Genomic DNA, 18,607 nt, shown 5'->3' with positions numbered 1-18,607 from the left:
TCTGAGGTAAATAAATAAACTTATTTCTCAAATAACATAAGAATAGCAATTAGGCACAGGGCTGTGCTTTGCCCCTTAGACACTGTCCCAGGTAAAGAATTACATGACAAAAATTAATGGTCACCAGATCTGCTCCAAATATGTCATAATAAAAATAGTTTTCACCAGGGTTAAAAATCCTGTGTGTGTGTGTGTGTGTCAGACCTAATAATGCAATCATATGCATACAGTATATACTTACAAGTAACTCCATGTTCAGTGGGACATACTCCCTTGTAAGTGGATTTAGGATATATCCTAGGTGTTGCAGTGTTTGCCACCTTTTCCTTTTCACTCAAGTGTTTTGTAGAAAGGTTAATGCAGTTATGTACATGCTTATTCAAAAATAAGTTCTGTTCCCAGTAAAGCAAGTGTAGGGTTAGAGCCTTAAATTTGCTCGAGCTAGACAATTCTCATGGCCTCCAGGTGTTTTGGACAACAGCCACCATGGCCAAATAATGGTCAGGGTTTATAGAAGTGTTCTCCAAAACATCTAGAGGACAACAGGTTGGAGAAAAGTTTGGTAGGCCAAAATAAATGTTCAACCACAGTAACTGTTTCTGACTTCCAGTCCTTGATGTACCTACTTTCCTTTATTAACATGAATATCAGGCGCTATTGTTTGGGGGATTACCCTGGATGGTCCCAGACGGACTTTCAAAAATTAACTTTGGCGATATGCTCACGCCTCCCTCTTTCATTTGCCACGATAGTAGCTTCCTCTACTTTCTTTAGGACAGCTTTCTCCAACTTGGTCACCTCCAGTTGTTTGGATTACAACTCCCATCAGCCCCAGCCAGCATTGCTAATGGTCAAGAATGGAGGAAGTTGAAGTCCAAAACATCTGGAGGGAACCAGGTTGAAGAAGGCTGGCTTGGACTTTGTGTATATGCGCCCATACATGGGATACATTCTGTAGCATTTTTGTTTTGGTTTTTCTTAGCTTTTTTCTTATTATGAAGCTCCTGTTCATTCCCTATCCTATATACATTTTCTCATTTCATCTGAATATTCCCACACTACATACGTGTTTCTTTAAGCAGCATCTATACTGTGCTTTCTGAAAATGCTGTGTTTTCTGATGCCCTCTTGTGGCATAAGGTATCACATTTCCATTTAGCAGAACGTATTTCTTCTATGAGCTTTTTGGAATAAGCTCCTTAGGTAGTTTCCTTTCGGTGTTGTTTTCTCCAGAGCTATACCGGGAGAATTTATACAGTATCAACCAGCTTTTAGAATGGGGCAGACATGGGAGGAAGCTATTTTTAGACTAGTATCTTATCAATTTTACATCACCCACACCACACATGAGGCTTTGAAGAACCTTCAAACATTCTTTTAGAAAACCAAGATTTCCCAAAGTTCTGGCGAGAAATTGTAATTTATAATCCTGTTTTTTCCAGTTTGGACAAGTAGAACAGGATCATATTATTTGGGTAGATGCTAGTGAGCTACAGTTAGCAACACAATAATGTCTTTAAAAATTAGGTGCTGGCTCCCAAACGCCACAAACCCAGAAGTGAGTGTTCCGGTTTACAAACATTCTTTGGAACTCGAACATCCAACAGGGCTTCTGAATGGCCACAGGAGCTTTCTGCAGCCAATTGAAAGCCACACCTTGGTTTCCAAACATTTTGGAAGTCAAACGGACTTCCAGAACGGATTCCGTTCGACTTCCGAGGTACCACTATATAGAGTAAAGGTTCTCTCAGAATAGAAGTACTGTTACTCAGAAAAATATATCTATACCTTACTAGATATTATTTAAAGCTTGTATCGAGTGCAGTACACAGTATAATAACATAAGTATAATAACATCATAAATAGTAAACCATTTCTTTAAGGGAAAATGGTGAAAGGACAAGATAATAGGTAGAAGCCAAGTGGGGGATCCCTAAAAGCATCTTCATGAGAGAGTTTTCAGTTGCTTTCTTAGAGTAAGAAGGTAGGAAAAACACAACTAGCATGTGGAAGCTATCTGCCATCATAGGCATTCTTTTGGAAAACAATCTGATCACCTACCAGCTCAAATTGTGCTTCTGGGATTCCCATGCAGCGGGTGCTATCCAGCCACAGTCAGCCACAAGGGAACTTGCCACAAGCAGGACTCTTGTTAGAAATATGTAACAAACCCAAATCTGACAAAACAAAAGTGTCTGTGGTTGCTACATTATGCACATTTAGGAATAAGTTCCAGTGAATTTCGTGAAACTTTGGAGTATATTTTGCTTTTGTGCATCAGATTTGCTATTAAAGTTTCTCTCTGAGCCACTATGAAATGTGGCCCTCCTGGCCACGTAGATGAATTGAAGATACAAGAAGTGCTGCTGAATCACAAAGAAGGCAAGTAGAAAGAAGATCAAATTTACTTTGCTTTCAGCTCATCAGTCTATTTAGCAATACTTTTCAAGATTTGAAGTTTTACACTTCTAGGTGTGACAATCCTAAAATAATGCTGCAGGCCAGATTGATTACATTTATGAAAATGAGAGGCAAATCTATTGCTTAAAAAAACATAACTATAATGCACATTAGGGGCAGTCTTCCATCACATGAGACATTCCTAGAGGTGGGTCTGTATTGTTGAACAGGTTGCCCATCTGCCTTAACACTAAAAGATCCATTAATGCAGCTTCCAAGAAGTTGTCTTTTTCTCTCTAAGATGAGTTTTTTCTGGTCCTGTGGCCATGGCTCAGGAACATTTTCAGGTGTGCTGCTTGGGTGTTTTAAGAGAAATAGTACTGAGCAGATATTTTACCCTAAAAACAAGGAATGTTGGGTTGGACTCAGGCCAAGTCATGGTTTACAGCCATTGAAATCAATGTTAATGTATCTACTATCGTTCTGGCTTGCTCTAAACAGCAGTAGATAGAATTGGTTTACATAAATATATAGCCATAGAACCCCACCTCATTTTATTGCGCTTTGCCTTATTGCAGTTCACAAATATGCTCCTTATGAGGTTGCGGGTGCAGTTGCAGGCAGCCCGGCTGCTTCCAGAGGAAGGAAGCCCCCCCACCATCGCTGCCCCTCTTCTGGCCACAGAAGTAGAGCTGGCTACTGGTTTTCCCATCCTGCCCCTGCAGCCAGGGGGCCTGGCTTAATAGGCTACCACAGCATAGGGTAAACATAACTTTAATATACACCGGGAAACAAAAAATATTGTGTTACTTGCTTTATTGTGATAGTCGCTTTCTTGCAGTATTCTGCAATATCTTCAAAGTATGCCTGTATTTAGGAAGATAATGGCTGAAGAGGGGGGGTTCTCCATATAAGAAAGATTGTGGACATAGATAATATTTTATTCTGGAAAGAGAAAAAACAGAAATACATACGAGAAACTGTAATACAAAAACCAAAGAAGTTTTCCGAGAACGTGCCATCGCCATTCTAACGGTCTGTTCGTTTCACCCTCCCCTGTCTTCTAAAGGACGTCAAGTTATATTTGAGGCACTAATTGAAATTCAGGCCACACCACTGCTTAGCCTGCTGCTCTATATGTAGCATCAGAGTACCCTGAGAGGCATTGCAAATAGCATTTCCTAGTCTTTCTTATCTGCTGACGATGTTGGAGAGTTAAATTTAGAAACCATCTTCCATGTTGGGCCTCGTTCCCAGACAGGGCTGAGAACACGCTGTGGTCTCTATCCACGTCACAGGGAGAAAAATCCTGTTGTAACCATTGACGAGGTAGGACAAGGGTTAGGGTATGGTGGCTTTTACGATAGCTGCAGCCCTGCCCCATTATTCATAGATCAATTGTGCATTTTTAAAGGGGCTATGGGGTTGTCAGCCATCCCACTGAAAGGGTACGTGTGTCCCTTTTGTGCCATGTTGTGTTCAAATTTAGCAGACAGACGTTCGCCCTGTTTTTTTTCTTTTCATGATTTATTTAGTGATGGTTTATATTTCATAAGGGTAATTTTTAGCACTATCGTTGCTGGGAACAGAGCCCATTATGCAATTGGTCAGACATTGGGTTGTGTGCCTTGCTGCTGCTGCTGCTGCTGCTTTTGTAATGCAAAAAAGAAATGTCACAACTAAGTTATATTGGATTAATATATGTTTTGTTACAGTTTGTCCTATATGTTAATAGGATCAACCTGTTTATACATTTACATACAACGTTGGGGTGAGAACACCCTAGTTAAAAACATATGTGCACTGGTTTGTTATATAACTAGTTTATTATCAATATAGATGAGAACGTCCGCTTGCTGAAATGTATATTGATAATGAACTACATATTACAGCATCAACTAAATTAGTTTTGTTCGTATAATAATATATTGGATCAAAGTATGTGGTATCAATCAAACTGCCATTCATTCCATTATTGCCTTCACAGTAGTGTAGCCAAAGAGCCATGGTCAAGTAAATTAGATCTTCAAGTAGACACTAGACAGAGGTTTCTTAAGTTGGTATTGGAAAAAAAGGTGAATAAGAGGGTGCATGATAGAGGTATATAAAATGATGCTGTGTGTTGAAAAAGTGGATAGAGATAAGTTTCTCCCCCTCTCTCATAACATTAGAACTGGGAGACATCCAATGTAGTTGAATTCAGGACAGATGAAAGAAAGCACTTCTTCCACATACTGTATAGTTATAAACTATGGAATTTGCTTCTACAGGAGGTGGTGGCCATCAACTCGGGTGATTTTAAAAGAGGATTGGACAAATGTCTGGAGGATGACACTATCAAAGGCTATGTTCTACCACCACTGTCAAGAGGCCATATGCCTCTGAATGCTAGTTTTCTCTAGAATGTGCTTGCCCAGATCCTTCAACCTTTTTTCACCAAAGAACATGTCTAGCATCCTTACTGCTTTACTATCTATGTTGCTTTCTTTGTCATTTCTGTGGTTACTTTATAATGTTAAATTAAAAAGTATTATATAAATTGAAGCTTTACCATTGTTGAGAGGAAACCGCCCACAACTTGGATGTATCAATTATAGCTGATCAAAATGACCGTTGCCCTGATTTCAACAGTATTATGGTGTACATTGGCTCCTGTTCAGCTGATGATCTCTTAATAGAGAAGTAAGGAACCAAATGCCTCCTTGCCCTTCTCAAGTGCTTTTGCTTGTCTGGAAGGTGCCCTTGAACTGTAACGGGGCTTCTTGCTTGGCTGGATGGACAATACAGAGTTGGGGACGTGTAGAAACCTCTGACTTTTGTTGGGCTGGATTGTAGACTTCGTGCAAAAGTCACAGTTGCTCCTGTTGGCCCACCCATTTTTGCCTGTGGTCCTGCCCACCCTGCGAGGTGCCTATGAAGGGAGCACAGCTATCAGGCTGCAAAGGGTTCCCCACTTCTGTTCAACTAGAAGTCCTCCAAAGCAGTGCCATTTTCTATTATTTCCCCCACTTGATGCCGTTAGTTTAGTACACACTGGCAAGTGGTGTCAAGACTTCCAGCATCTGAGATCTTTCCCTGTTAGACGTTAGATCTAAAAGTGGCTCTTTGAGTGCTGCTACTGGTTTTCAATACTCCAACTGCTTTTTCTGTAAAAGTAAAACTGCTTTACTTCTGTAAAGTAAAGTAGGTTTCGTGGCTTTCTTACTACAGTCATACCTCAGGTTACAGTTGCTTCAGGTTGCGTTTTTTTGGGTTATGAACCACCAAAACCCAGAAGTACCAGGACGGGTTACTTCCGGGTTTTGGTGGTCGCGCATGTGCAGAAGCACTAAATCGCACTTTGCACATGTGCAGAAGCGCCGAATCACAACCTGCATGTGCACAGACGCACCGCTGCGGGTTGTGAACATGCATCCCGCACGGATAACGTTCGCAACCTGAGCATCCACTGTATAGCAGGGCTTCATCTTCTAAAAGTGGTGCGTGCCATCAACTAGTCCAGGCATGTCCAACAGGTAGACGTTGACCTAAACCCCCATAAAGGGGGTAGATCACTGCCAGTTTTTAACTCTGTGAGTAGATCGCAGTCTCTTGGGAGTTGGACACCCCTGATCTAATCTATTTAAAACGAATAATAAAGATGGTGCTAGCTTAACAAGCATATTATTCTAGAATTTCATTCTTTTCCAATTTTGTCCTTCCCTCATCTCTTCTCCACAGTGTTCTTTTTAGTGCGGGTGTGGGTGTATATAAACACACGCATGCACCATAAGGCTTTTCCATAGCATCCTCTTATTTATTTTTTTGGAATGCTAAAGTATCCAAGGTTCATTCTGCTGAAGGGCATCTCACAATGTAGTCTGGATCAGATGTCACCAAAAAGGCCGCATTTCCGTGTTGTGGTCCTGTGCTCACTATCTCTGATGAATTATACATGAGGCTGCATAAAGCAGATTTAAAAAGATGAAACCAATTAAATTTTAATGGGGGGGGAGTGAAATGAGTTGGGGGAGGGGAGGGAGGTGCAGTGCTGAGACCAGGGAGAGATGACAAAGACAAATGTAATTGTATAGCAGATGCTCTACAAGTATGTGAAGTTCAGCTGCTTATGCTACTCTGTCATTAGCCTACATTGTAAAATAATTTTGGTTATCATCTTCATTCTGTTACTGAATAGAATACCACTCACCAGCAGATTAAAGAGGGAGGTTCTTACTGAGGCTGCATGTCCTTTAGATCTTGCTGTGTTTCATTTTGGCCTCTCCCTAAATAACAAAAGTCTGGCCTTATTTATGTGAGATCCTGAGCCTTCATACTTTCTCATATTTCACTTGGAGCAATAGATACCCAAACCTAAAATTGCATTTTACAGCTGAGCATGTTCCCAGTATGACTAGTTCACAAAGGTTTTCATTGATCTAGTTGCCCATGCATATTTGTTTCTTTAAAAAACAACACCTCATTTCTTAACATTATTAAATATTAAACCATTTGAAGTTCACTTTACTTGTTCCAAAATCGATAACTGGTTTGGCTGAAACAGGAAACTGGTTTAATCTTGACTTGTGCAAAAGGAGGAACAAAAGTCTGTGTGGGGATGAAAGTCCCAGTTTTTTATTAGATTTGTGAATTTTATTCAACATTTCCATGGATTATGTGGCTTGAGGAGATATTTATAGTGGTACCTTGGTACTCAAACGGCTTGACTCCCAAAAAATCAGCTCCTGAACACTGCAAACCTGGAAGTAAGTGTTCGGTTTGCGAATGTTTTTCAGAAACCAAACGTCAAATGCGGCTTCTGCTTGAGTGCGGGAAGCTCCTGCAGCCAATCGGAAGCCACGCCTCGGTTTTCGAATGGTTTGAGAGTCAATCGGACTCCTGAAACGGATTAAGTTCGAGAACCAAGGTATCACTTTATTTCACAACTCTTACCTATAAACTTACATTGTAAGGCTTTCCTGAACAGATTTGTATCAATTAAAGAGAAAGAGAGACAGTGCAGTATTTGAACTTGGCCATCAAAATCAATCCAGTAGAAACCAACTGAGAGTCAAATAACAGGATTTTCAATAATAGGACCAAGCCTTCATACTGCAGCAGAAAGAAAGAGCGAGCAGGAAAATCGTTGTGGCCAACATAATGAATTCTGTGTATGTTCAGAGTCTCACTCAGGAAGCTTTCAAAGCTTGGCTAGAGTTTGGGATGGGTGTCCTGTCCTCCCTTCCGTGTGTGCACATCAAGAGACATGGTTTTTGTCCCCCACTCAGTTCTGTTTCAACTATGATGTTGTAGGACTTAGGGCACTGTCTGTAGGGTTGGTTTCTAAATAAAAATGCATTCCATATTTTTATTCTTGCTGTCGTTCTCCCTCTTCCTTTGCACTTGATTTTCTATTCCATAGCCCATCCAAGTGCTCCTCTTCCCACTTGTGATTGACCAGGTGAGATACTTTGGAAAGTGTGTCACTTAATGACTGCCATTAATTTCCAAAGCATTGTACATGATCATCCTTGTTTGTAGACCATTTGTGTGTATCAGTAATTCAGATGATTATAGCAGCTTGGCGTAAGGGAGTCATGTCTGTGTGTTTCACAGGCCACTGTCACGAGAAGAGCCAAGGCAACAGCCATACCAAGCAGAAGTACCTTGACAAGCCCAATTCTGAGATCATATCCATGGAAGAAAATCTTGTGGCAGTGACTGATGACGATTCCACAGATCTTCTTCACAGCTCCACAACAGAGTCATCCTCTTTGACTTTAGAAAGTAAGTGAATATTGGAATAGTGAACACAGCAAAGGGGGGTTGAGCCTTTCCTTCTTTTTCAGAGCAGTTGTTACTTTGTACCTTTCTAAATTTGGAAAACCCCTCTTTTTCATTGTTAGCATTAAAAAGTGTATGAGAGAGGGAATTTCATTGTGTGCAACTTCTCTGCAGCAATTTGAAACTTCCCATTACAACCATTAAGGATACAAGGACCGTAATGTTGAAGTTGGCCATCTCTGCTGTACCTACACCCTTGACCATCTCAGCAGAGCAGGCTACAGATAAATCCCTTGCACGGAAATGCATATGTTTAAATTCACTTGCCATATCTGCTGGTTCATTTGTCCATGGCATACCTGTCTGGACCACAATAGGTCACCGCACCTGTTGAGTGCTTAAAAAAATAGTAGAGCACCAAAAGAACACATCCTTGCCTATGGTCCATGTCATGTATAAGTCAGGCTTCACTGAGCTACATACAATTTGATTGCAGAACGATTAGGGAAAGTAGAGACATATTGCTTGATTGCATAGGATTGTAGTTTAATTCCATTGTTAAAGGACTTTCCCATCTGTCAGACATGCTAATGGTGTCACATTGCTCTGAAAGCGCACATGCAGTTTGTGATAGAATGGGATCCTTGATTAGATTAGATGAAGATCCATCCTCAGCCTGGTCCTGCACCCTCTTTCTAATAGTAGTCCACCATACCACATGCTTCTGGGCGATCAACAAGTGCCCTACTCCTCTTGTTAATCTCTCAGCAATCGCAGTTTAGAGACATACTGCAAGTAAACTCTGGGGACTCCCATTTAGTGATCATGCCTTGGTAGGTACATAGGATGCTTGCCTGATACCCTCTACCCAAATTCATCCTCTTGCCTTAATATGAGGCTTCCCAATAGGAAATCACACTCGCTAATTATTTCTGAGTCAATATCCCAACACAAAAATAGGAAGTAAAAGGGAATTGATTCAGATCAGGGCACAAAAGGTACAATCCATATCTCAGTCATGTGAACAGAGCCAAGCAACTGCCTGTTCCTCTCCCCAATTGTACAAATGAGCAATTTGCACTTTCTGCAGTTGCCACATCATACTGAGGCAATGCGCATTGTCCTTACCATTCTCTGTTCGGTGGAAGGGCAAGTCCACAGAATTTCCTTCTTGTCATGCCAGCAGGAGTTTTTCTGTGAACAATCCCTGTGTGTAATCCCCTCACTTACATGACTTAGTGAAATGCTTCAGTTTCTGAGAACTGCTGCTCCCTTCAACTAATGGGAACTTCTTGCAGATTTCATTAAGAGAAGCATGCAGCTCCTTTTGATGTATTTTGCCTCTTGAGCATTTTTTAGAGGAACTTAATGGAATCCCCTGCATGGTGGCTTGAGAGCTTGAATTATGAGGTGAATACATTTTTAATACCTTTTAGGTTCTGAGCTCTTCAGGTTGGATATTTCCCGCCCCCCTCAAAATGGGAAAGGGTATTTTCCAGATAACAGAATATTGTCTGATTTTGAAAAATTAGCAATCAAAAAATAATTTTGATTGCCTAAAAATACTCATTCCTGGAAAATACAGTGGAAAGAAATGATGCTTGTGCCAATCAAGCATTTTAGATCTGTCCTTACAGTGTAAACTTTCCAAGCAGGGTCGCTACCGAGAGCTATTCAAATTATTGCTTTCAAACCAACAAACAATTTAATGAGAGGGCTTTGAAAGATCAGTACTTTTCAGTCCAAAGTGACAAGTTGTAGGAAATAGATCTTTTAGCGTAGCAACACCTATACTTTGGAACCCATCACTTACTGACATCAGGCAGGTTCTTTCACTTTACTCTTTTCAGCACCTGCTAAAACACCTTTCTTTAAGCAAGTATATCCATACACAAAGATGCGGCTGTGTTTTAATCCCTCTTTAGTTTATATTGGTTTCAATGAACTTTTAAGTGTTTTTAATTACTTAAATCAAACTTTTGAAAATATTTATTATAAACCACTTAGAGGTTATATTACCATCAGCCTGCATTTATATCATTAAAAAAACCTATGTGTAAAATTGATTCCCATAGTCTTGGTTTCAGACAAAAACAGAATATGGGTGAGTTGAGAATATCATAGTGCTGAAAGTTTTAATCAGTTCTTAAGCATTGGATCCTTATGCAAAACAACTCTTCTGTGTTCTTGTTTTACTGGGGGGGGGGAATGGTCTTGTAACAAGGATAGGTTCACACAGTCATGCCTTTCACACCATTATTGCAATTAATATGAAATCTTCCATAATGTCTCGGATATTGTGACTTGACTTTTCAACATATATAGGCTGTTATGTATGGCAAGGAAAGGTTATGGATTAGTTTAGTCATAAGCAAAAGCAGAAGTGTGATGCCATCCTGTCTGGCATCTAAGCCTAATTATAATAGTGGTACCTCGGGTTACATACGCTTCAGGTTGCATATGCTTCAGGTTACAGACTTCGCTAACCCAGAAATAGTGCTTCAGGTTAAGAACTTTGCTTCAGGATGAGAACAGAAATTGTGCTCTGGCGGCACGGCAGCAGCAGGAGGCCCCATTAGCTAAAGTGGTGCTTCAGGTTAAGAACAGTTTCATGTTAAGTACGGACCTCCGGAACGAATTAAGTACTTAACCTGAGGTACCACTGTACAGCTTTTGATCCAAGTGATTTATTTTGTCACTCCCCCTTTGCAGGCACCGTCATTGCCGAAAGCAATGGTTCAGAAGAAGTGGAGAGTTTGGGAGATGCTCAGATGTCCGAAGAAATGTTGGCATTGGTTGACGAGTTTGAAAATTCGTGGCCCCTTGAAGCCTTTGAGGGGGCACTGGAAGTAAAAGGCCATCGGATGGACTTGCAAGGGATCCGTGTCCTCAAGAAAGGTTCTCAGGACGGACTTCCCAGCTCTTGTTTTGGAGATTGTGGAGATGATGACGATGACGAAACTGAATGGGTAAGAACTCCCATCAGCAAGATCAAGCTGTGTATTTCTTGTACAGTGTCTCTGGGTTATCTATAGCCTTGCTCAGGCATCCTGATAATCACATGAGATAACATTCACACAAGGTGTGTCCCATGGAACATAGGTTTCTGGGTGGTAGTTGATCACGGTGAGGATTTGCCAGACATGGCTCCCTCTTAGCTCATTTCTTCCTTTCATCCTGAGTTCGTGCTTCTTCAAAGTCCATGACAAGGGGGCCAAACCTTCAGAACACATTACTCAAATTCTGTATCGGTTAAATTCTCTGCCCGTTGGTTCCTGTAGTTTATATCAAGTGGCTAGAAAAGGCTTAACATTGTCCCTCCCTGTTTGCTCCTCTGAGTCTGTAATGATCATTTTGCTTCAGCATTCCAATAAGTCAATCACAGAGCAAATTGTATTTTGAATATAGCATTCCTTATTAGACCTCTTATTGTTGCTTGATGTATATAATATATAGTATATTATTTCCGTGTTTCTCAGCTGTACTAATGTGTGTTTTCATTGATGTTTATCAATTGTAATTGTCAGTTATTATAAAATGTTCTAAACATGACAGCATTAGTTTTCCATTAGTTTCAGTAGGTCTTCTGTGAGTAAAATTTAAGAGAATACTCACCCTATGGTCCTCTTTACCCTCACCATGTTAGTCCTATGACAGGGGAGACGAACCACAGACCCAGTGGCCCTCCAGACTTCACTATCTCACCCATGAGACTCTCTCCATGTAGTGTTGATTATCTCTTGCAAGCGTGGTCCTCAGTGCTGAATTGTTGCCCAACCTTGTGTTAAGTGAATTATTTTTATATACTTGCGCAATTTGATGAATGAAATGCAATCAGAAGGAGGAGGGCCAGGAGATCCAGGGAAAAGAGAAACTGTCTGGAAATTGTCCTTGAAATCAACTCAGACCACCGAAAGCCAGTTATCTCTTTATTCTCAGCAGCACGCCTGATATATTTGGTTGCTAACCCTCATGATTTTTTTTTCTTTGACAGATAACATTCCAAGTAAAACGTGTAAAGAAACCCAAAACGGAGAACCTAGATCCACAAGAGCCAGCAGGAAAAAATGGAGAGGAGGGAGTAAATGGAGAAAATGATAACCTTTACCAAATGGCATTGGAGATCAGTGGGCCAAAAATACCCTCCCCAGGACCACCAGGTATATATATTTTTAGGATTTATTTATTTATTTTTTTAGAGCTTCAGGTTGTGTTTTATTCATGACTGATTCAAGTGAAGCATAAGAAATGATAGAAATGATTACATAGGTGAGGAGTGGGGAACCTTTTTAAAAAAGAATTTAAGTCTGTTGACCCTTCTGTCCTGAAATGACAGTGTAGCCTTTTGCTGTAGTCAGTGAGATAGTGTTTGATATAACATGATACAATATTTCCCAATAGCCAAAGTCACAGTCATGCGAGCAGAATGAACACGAATAAAAGTGTGACTTAAGACCTGAGGACTCCACAGGTTATATTCATCATACATGAATTAGGGACAAACAAGTAACAAAACTGTGAGGTTCTATGTGTTAAAATGTGGCATAGGGCTTAATTAACCTTTTGTCTAAATTACTTCAGAGTAAAGCTCAGAGTCAAACTTGGGTTTCTGAAAGTATGTATTTCTGTGTAGAAGAACTGCTATCTTATTCCTTTTACTTATCTCATAATAAGGAGTGGGGGCTTTATTCATATTGGTGAGGGCATTTAAAGTACTTCTTGATCTGAGCCACCTAAGCTACCCTCGTCTCTTTCATTCTCTCTTTAGTAGCATGATTTTGTTGGAAAAGCATTCATGTTACCATTCTGGGACTAAGAGGAGACCAAGCAACCATGCCAAATGCCATGGCTAAATGCAACTTGGGAGCAAGGCACCACCTGAGCCAAACTTAACAAACATAGCATGGCCAAGAGAGCATAAAAATAGTTGGTCCTAAACCCCAGAGTAGGGATGGGATTATGGCGAAGCAGGGATAGGACTGTTGTTTCCTAAGGGACGTCTGCCAGCTTCTTCCACCTGTGTTGTCTGTTTGCTGCCTTTTTTGGTAATACTACTACACTTACCAGCAGACTTCCAGGACTCTTGGTCTGATGAACTAAGACTGGGCTGAGTGGCGCCTTGTGTGATGCCAAAATTCAATGCCCAAACCCTGCCTTTTGCCTTCCACTTTATATAATAGTTGTGGAGCCCCCAAGGCTCTGTATCCATGCTCCCCTAAATCCACCTGTGCTGGACAGTAAAAAAAACATTCACACCAAGCCACACCAACTTGGGGCACCAACTTGAATAAAATATTTGGGGGGGGGCAAGCCCTGCCCCACATAATCGACCACATGATGCAGTGCACACACACCATTTGAATGGCAATGCCCATCCACTTTGAGGAGGCTGAGCCCCCTCACATATTGTATTGGGGGGCCAAAGACCCCTCGCCCCCTAAGAGTTGGCTCCTATGTCTCCATACCTGGATCTGAGCAGCAGAGGTCTATTCACAATTTGCTGTTCAAAAAGTTGCAAAGTAGAATATATTCAACCATTGTGTAAAGAAAATGTTGAAGCTTTTCATATTGTGTGTGTGGTTGCGGAATTTCTGGATAGAGATCCCAAAGTTCTTTTAACTTGGAGTTTCCTATGACCTCTTACCTTAGGGCCAGTATTGATAATTATGTTGATACTTGTGTTTTAATTATCCGTTTATTTTCCCATGTATAAATTATTGACTGAAGTGGGGGTGCAACAGAAAATTGCAGTGTCTAATAAATAGAAAAATGCATTTTGCGGTGTGTTTTTTTCAGACTCAAATGTATCCATCATAATCTTCTATATGTCTCCCACTTCAGATGTTGACCTGTTCGCATGATTAGAACACTCACATGAGCAGTTATTTGTAACAGTTAGCCAGCTGCAATATCCCTTATTTTGCTGTGTGCACTGCATATTTTCACTGTGTTCAGGCTTAATACTAAAAACTTGTTTGCTTCTTTCCAGGGAAAAGGCGAGACTACCGCAGCTTGGGTTGGCCAAGTCCTGATGAGTGCATAAAACTTCGCAGAGTAGAACTTACTACAGTAGCCAGCACATGGCTTGCTGTTTCTGCTAAAAATATTGAGTGAGTGTTTTTTCTTGAAAACAAACTTGGTTAGTGCACAAACCAGTACAGATAATCTGTGGCGCCCTTCACCAACTGGGTGCCCTTCCTGCATTCTGACTGGAGCTGATGGGAATTGGAATCCAAAACAGCTAAAGGTCACCAGGCTGGTGAAGACTGATCAGTGTTCTAAAATATTATGGGCTGGTGCACTGAACTCTGCCTACTCCAGCCACACTGTTATAGGGAGGCTAATCTTGTCATAAAAGGGATGCAGGTGGCTCTGTGGTCTAAACCACTGAGCCTCTTGGGCTTGCCGATCAGAAAGTTGGCGATTCAAATCTGCACAATAGGGTGAGCTCCCATTGCTCTGTCCCAGCTTCCCTTGTGGTTTGAAAGCACACCAGTGCAAGTAGACAAAATAGGTGCTGCTGCTGCAGGAAGGTAAATTGTGTTTCTGTGCACTCTGGCTTCTATCACGGTGTCCCATTGTGCCAGAAGCGGTTTAATCATGCTGGCCACATGACCCAGAAAGCTGTCTGTGGACAAACACCAGCTCCCTCGGCCTGAAGCAAGATGAGCACCGAAACCCCATAGTCGCCTTTGACTGGACTTAACTGTCCAGGGGTCCTTTACCTTTACCTTTTTACCTAATCATGTCATCCATAGTATCCTAGGATAATCACCTTTGTCACTTTTAATGCACAATATGTCACCATCTGTTAACAGTGCCCTCCAGCTGTATCTCTTGCCCTTCAGAACTTAAAAGACCACAATTCATAAATGATGTGGTGTTAGGAATGAGCAGTGAGGTAGTTCAGGTTATTAGATAAATGTTCAAGATTGTGACATTCAAAAGTAAATTCACTGTTATGACAGCCACATTCTGCCCTAGTATCATTCTGTCAACCATCTTCAAAAGCAGCCCCGCATAGAGCACATTGCCATAGTTCAGGTGGCATGTCACTAAAGCAGCAGTGTATCTTAACATGAGTATTTTTATATGTACCTCTCAACTTTTAAATCATATTTGGAGCTCTCTTAACCTGAAAGATGTGTGAGTTGCTGCCAAGTGTGGAATGCCACTTTTTAAATAATATATTCTCAGGTAGCTGGCTTGAAATTTTTGTTGCTAAAGCCAGGACCTAAGCCCGGTTGATATAATACAATGCTGAGTGAGCAGGAATCATGTCATAACACAATCTGTTAACTCTGGAACTTACTGTCTGGCTTATTAACAGATTTCTTAACGCCTGTGTAGTTTCATTGGCAGTATTATCATTTATACCATCTTACTGTGGGAAAGTGAAACCTAATGCTAAAGGAATGTATTATGAAGGATTGGGAAGCTTGCTGTTACATATCCACATACTAGGATTGAGAAAGCTGCCAGTTGTTTTCTTGCTCCATAAGTAATCTCTGGATTTTGCAAGGAATGGTAGCAACAGATTTGAGTAGCCTGCTTCTCCCTTAAGCATTATTATAAGAGTATTTTGCAATAAAAGCTCTTTGCTAAAATGAAGATAAAATCTATCTCCCCCCTTTTTTAAAAGGAAGCTCCTTTTTTCTTTACTATCTTAAGATGAATCTCACTGAAAATTGAGAAGACTTGTGCATGCATTCAAAGCTGATTAGCTGAACTTGTTTCATTTGGAGGAATGGGGCAATGAAATAGATGCATATATCAATCTATTATTAAGTGACAGACAGACTACTCAAAGTATAGCTGTACTTGGAGGAGACAGTGGGCTCAGATGTTCCAGGTTTTGGCACAAGCATGCAAATAATAATTTGGGATGCTGTCCACTTTCTCAGTGCAAATGGTTGTTCCAGAATGCAGAGGCAAGGGGTGGAAGCAAAAGGAACATGCCAGTCCTCAGTCCCGATGTAAGGCTGGTACAGGAGCAACTAGCCAGCCCTGGGGTGTGCCTCTTAAGATTTCTGTATTAAGATACAATTAACATCTAGACTAAAGAATGGATTTTTAGTGCTGAATTTTAATGTTGCTGCTTATTTACTCATGTTTTAAATTTTATTTATAAACTATTGGGAGGAGTTCAATTATAAGTCACTGTAGAAACATGTTGTTGTTTTTTTAAAAAAACTAAATAAATAACTTGAAACCAGCTGGTAGAGTGCAGACATACAATGTGTTGTGGAGAAGCTATTGCTGCCCTGGAACTGTTGCTCCTTCAACCTCTTTCTCTAAATACTTCATTTATGATGAGATTTGGCCTTCCCTTCATTTCTAGTATTACAGAACACATAGATTTTGCAACCCAGCTGCAGGAACCTGCCGTGGAACCTCTCTGCAATGCCAACCTACCTGCCAGCATGCATACTTTGGATCACCTTCAAGGTGTTGCCAATCGGGCTAGTCTTCATTACATGGGAGAGAGTCAGCTAAAAGAGGTAGGCTAACCTGTGGGCTTCACACACACACTGGTAAGAAGCTTCTTTGCACATTGCAGGTAACATTTCCAATTGCTGTCTACCCAGTGCTAGTGGTAGTTTAGCAGCATGTGTGAAACAGATGTTGACAGATGGCAGTGCCAACGCAGGATTCTTCTGCTTCCAGCTTGCACTTTAGTATTAAAACAGATGTGCAGGACACCTGTGGGGAAAGGATGTGCAGTATGAAAAGTGTGCTCGTATTGCTTCTATTCAACATTTATTCCATGCCAATGGTGTGCTAATGCACAACATTGTGGTGAGAGACGGTGTGCCTGTACAGAATGAACCTTTGTTGAGCTATCCTGCCATGTGACTCAAGTGAATCAGAAGTTCACATTCCATGAACCTGTCTCCCCCAACAACCCAAATAAAATCGGGTAAAATTTCTATATTATTATTATTATTATTATTATTATTATTATTATTATTTACTTAAACCCCGCCCATCTGGCCAAGCTTCCCCAGCCACTCTGGGCGGCTCCTAACGAAATATTAAAACACGATAAAACATTAAAAACTTCCCTAAATAGAGCTGCCTTCAGATGTCTTCTAAAAGTCAGATAGTTGCTTATTTCCTTGACATCTGATGGGAGGGTGTTCCACTACTACTGAGAAGGCCCTCTGCCTGGTTCCCTGTAACCTCACTTCTCGCAGGGAGGGAACCACCAGAAGGCCTTCGGAGCTGGACTTCAGTGTCCGGGCTGAATGATGAGGGGGAGACGCTCCTTCAGGTATACTGGGCCGAGGCCATTTAGGTCAACACCAACACTTTGAATTGTGCTCAGAAACATACTGGGAGCCAATGAAGATCTTTCAGGACCAGTGTTATATGGTCTCGGCAGCCACTCCCAGTTACCAGTCTAGCTGCCACATAGACTATTTAGCAGAAGTACCAGTAACTGAATGGTCTTTGGTCAGGGATAAGAAACATGGTGCTCGCCAGCTGTTGGATTCCAGTTCTCATCAGCCCCAGCCAATGTGGCCAATAGCCAGGAATGATGGGAGTTGTAGTCCAACAAAATCTGGAAAGCACCACACCCTGGTTTAGACACTGACCTGGCTTCTCATCACTTTCAGAATAGAAGTTATTATTTTCTTCTGGTTCGTGTAGCTGCATTTGCAGGATGCCGGAAAGCTTATACACAGATATAAGAGCACATTGCCTGTCAGAAGGGAACAGATTTTATCTTTGAAAGGGAATATGCAGATTTTAAGATGGCATTGATTGTATTACCCTAAGCTGTTGCCTTCTCTTGTTCCTCAGGTGTTGCAGAATCTTGGGAAAGACCATTACCCACCGCAATCTTTAGAACAAGTTGGGACTAGAATTGCCAAAGTTCTAGAAAAGGTAGGTGTGCACAACTAAGAGCTTACAAGTTCATATTGTCTTAAATTTACTTGGTTGATAGCCATCTCTGTAACCAGCAGCATTGCCTCAATACCTGCGATACAAATCAGGGCTTCTGCTTCTGCTCCCCGCCCCTTACTGACCCTGAATAATAATAATAATAATAATAATAATAATAATAATAATAATAATATAATTTTATTTATATCCCGCCCTCCCCAACCGAAGCCGGGCTCAGGGCGGCTAACAACAATCAAAATAGTCCAACATTCTAAAAACTTTCATTATAAAATTAATTAAAATCAAATTAAGATCAAATTAATGGCAACCATCAAGCAAAATTCTGTGCAGATTGCCAGAGGAGGGGGTCAGGCTGCGCCCTGACCAAAGCCCTGGTGGAACAGCTCTGTCTTGCAGGCCCTGCGGAACGATGTCAGGTCCCGCAGGGCCCTAGTCTCTTGTGACAGAGCGTTCCACCAGATTGGAGCCGCGGCCGAAAAAGCCCTGGCTCTAGTTGAGGCCAGCCTAACCTCTCTGTGGCCTGGGATCTTTA

At 41.2% G+C, this 18,607-nt stretch overlaps 1 protein-coding gene across 4 annotated transcripts in view; it reads left to right on the top strand.

Moving 5' to 3' along the window:
• Positions 1–18,607, top strand: part of TTC17 (tetratricopeptide repeat domain 17) — a 54,264-nt gene that overhangs the window by 29,412 nt on the left and 6,245 nt on the right. For all 4 annotated transcript variants that reach the window (XM_081891245.1, XM_081891246.1, XM_081891248.1 and 1 more), the window contains exons 17-22: positions 7,996–8,166; positions 10,876–11,132; positions 12,158–12,323; positions 14,153–14,273; positions 16,505–16,664; positions 17,971–18,054. In XM_081891245.1, coding sequence (XP_081747371.1) covers positions 7,996–8,166; positions 10,876–11,132; positions 12,158–12,323; positions 14,153–14,273; positions 16,505–16,664; positions 17,971–18,054 — 959 coding nt within the window. The remainder of the gene's footprint in view (positions 1–7,995; positions 8,167–10,875; positions 11,133–12,157; positions 12,324–14,152; positions 14,274–16,504; positions 16,665–17,970; positions 18,055–18,607) is intronic.

This window comes from Podarcis melisellensis (assembly GCF_964234715.1).
Source record: "Podarcis melisellensis genome assembly, chromosome: 1".
Classification (NCBI taxonomy): Eukaryota; Metazoa; Chordata; class Lepidosauria; order Squamata; family Lacertidae; genus Podarcis; species Podarcis melisellensis.
Note: the sequence above shows the minus strand (reverse complement) of the source record. Positions and strands in the feature narration are given on the sequence as shown.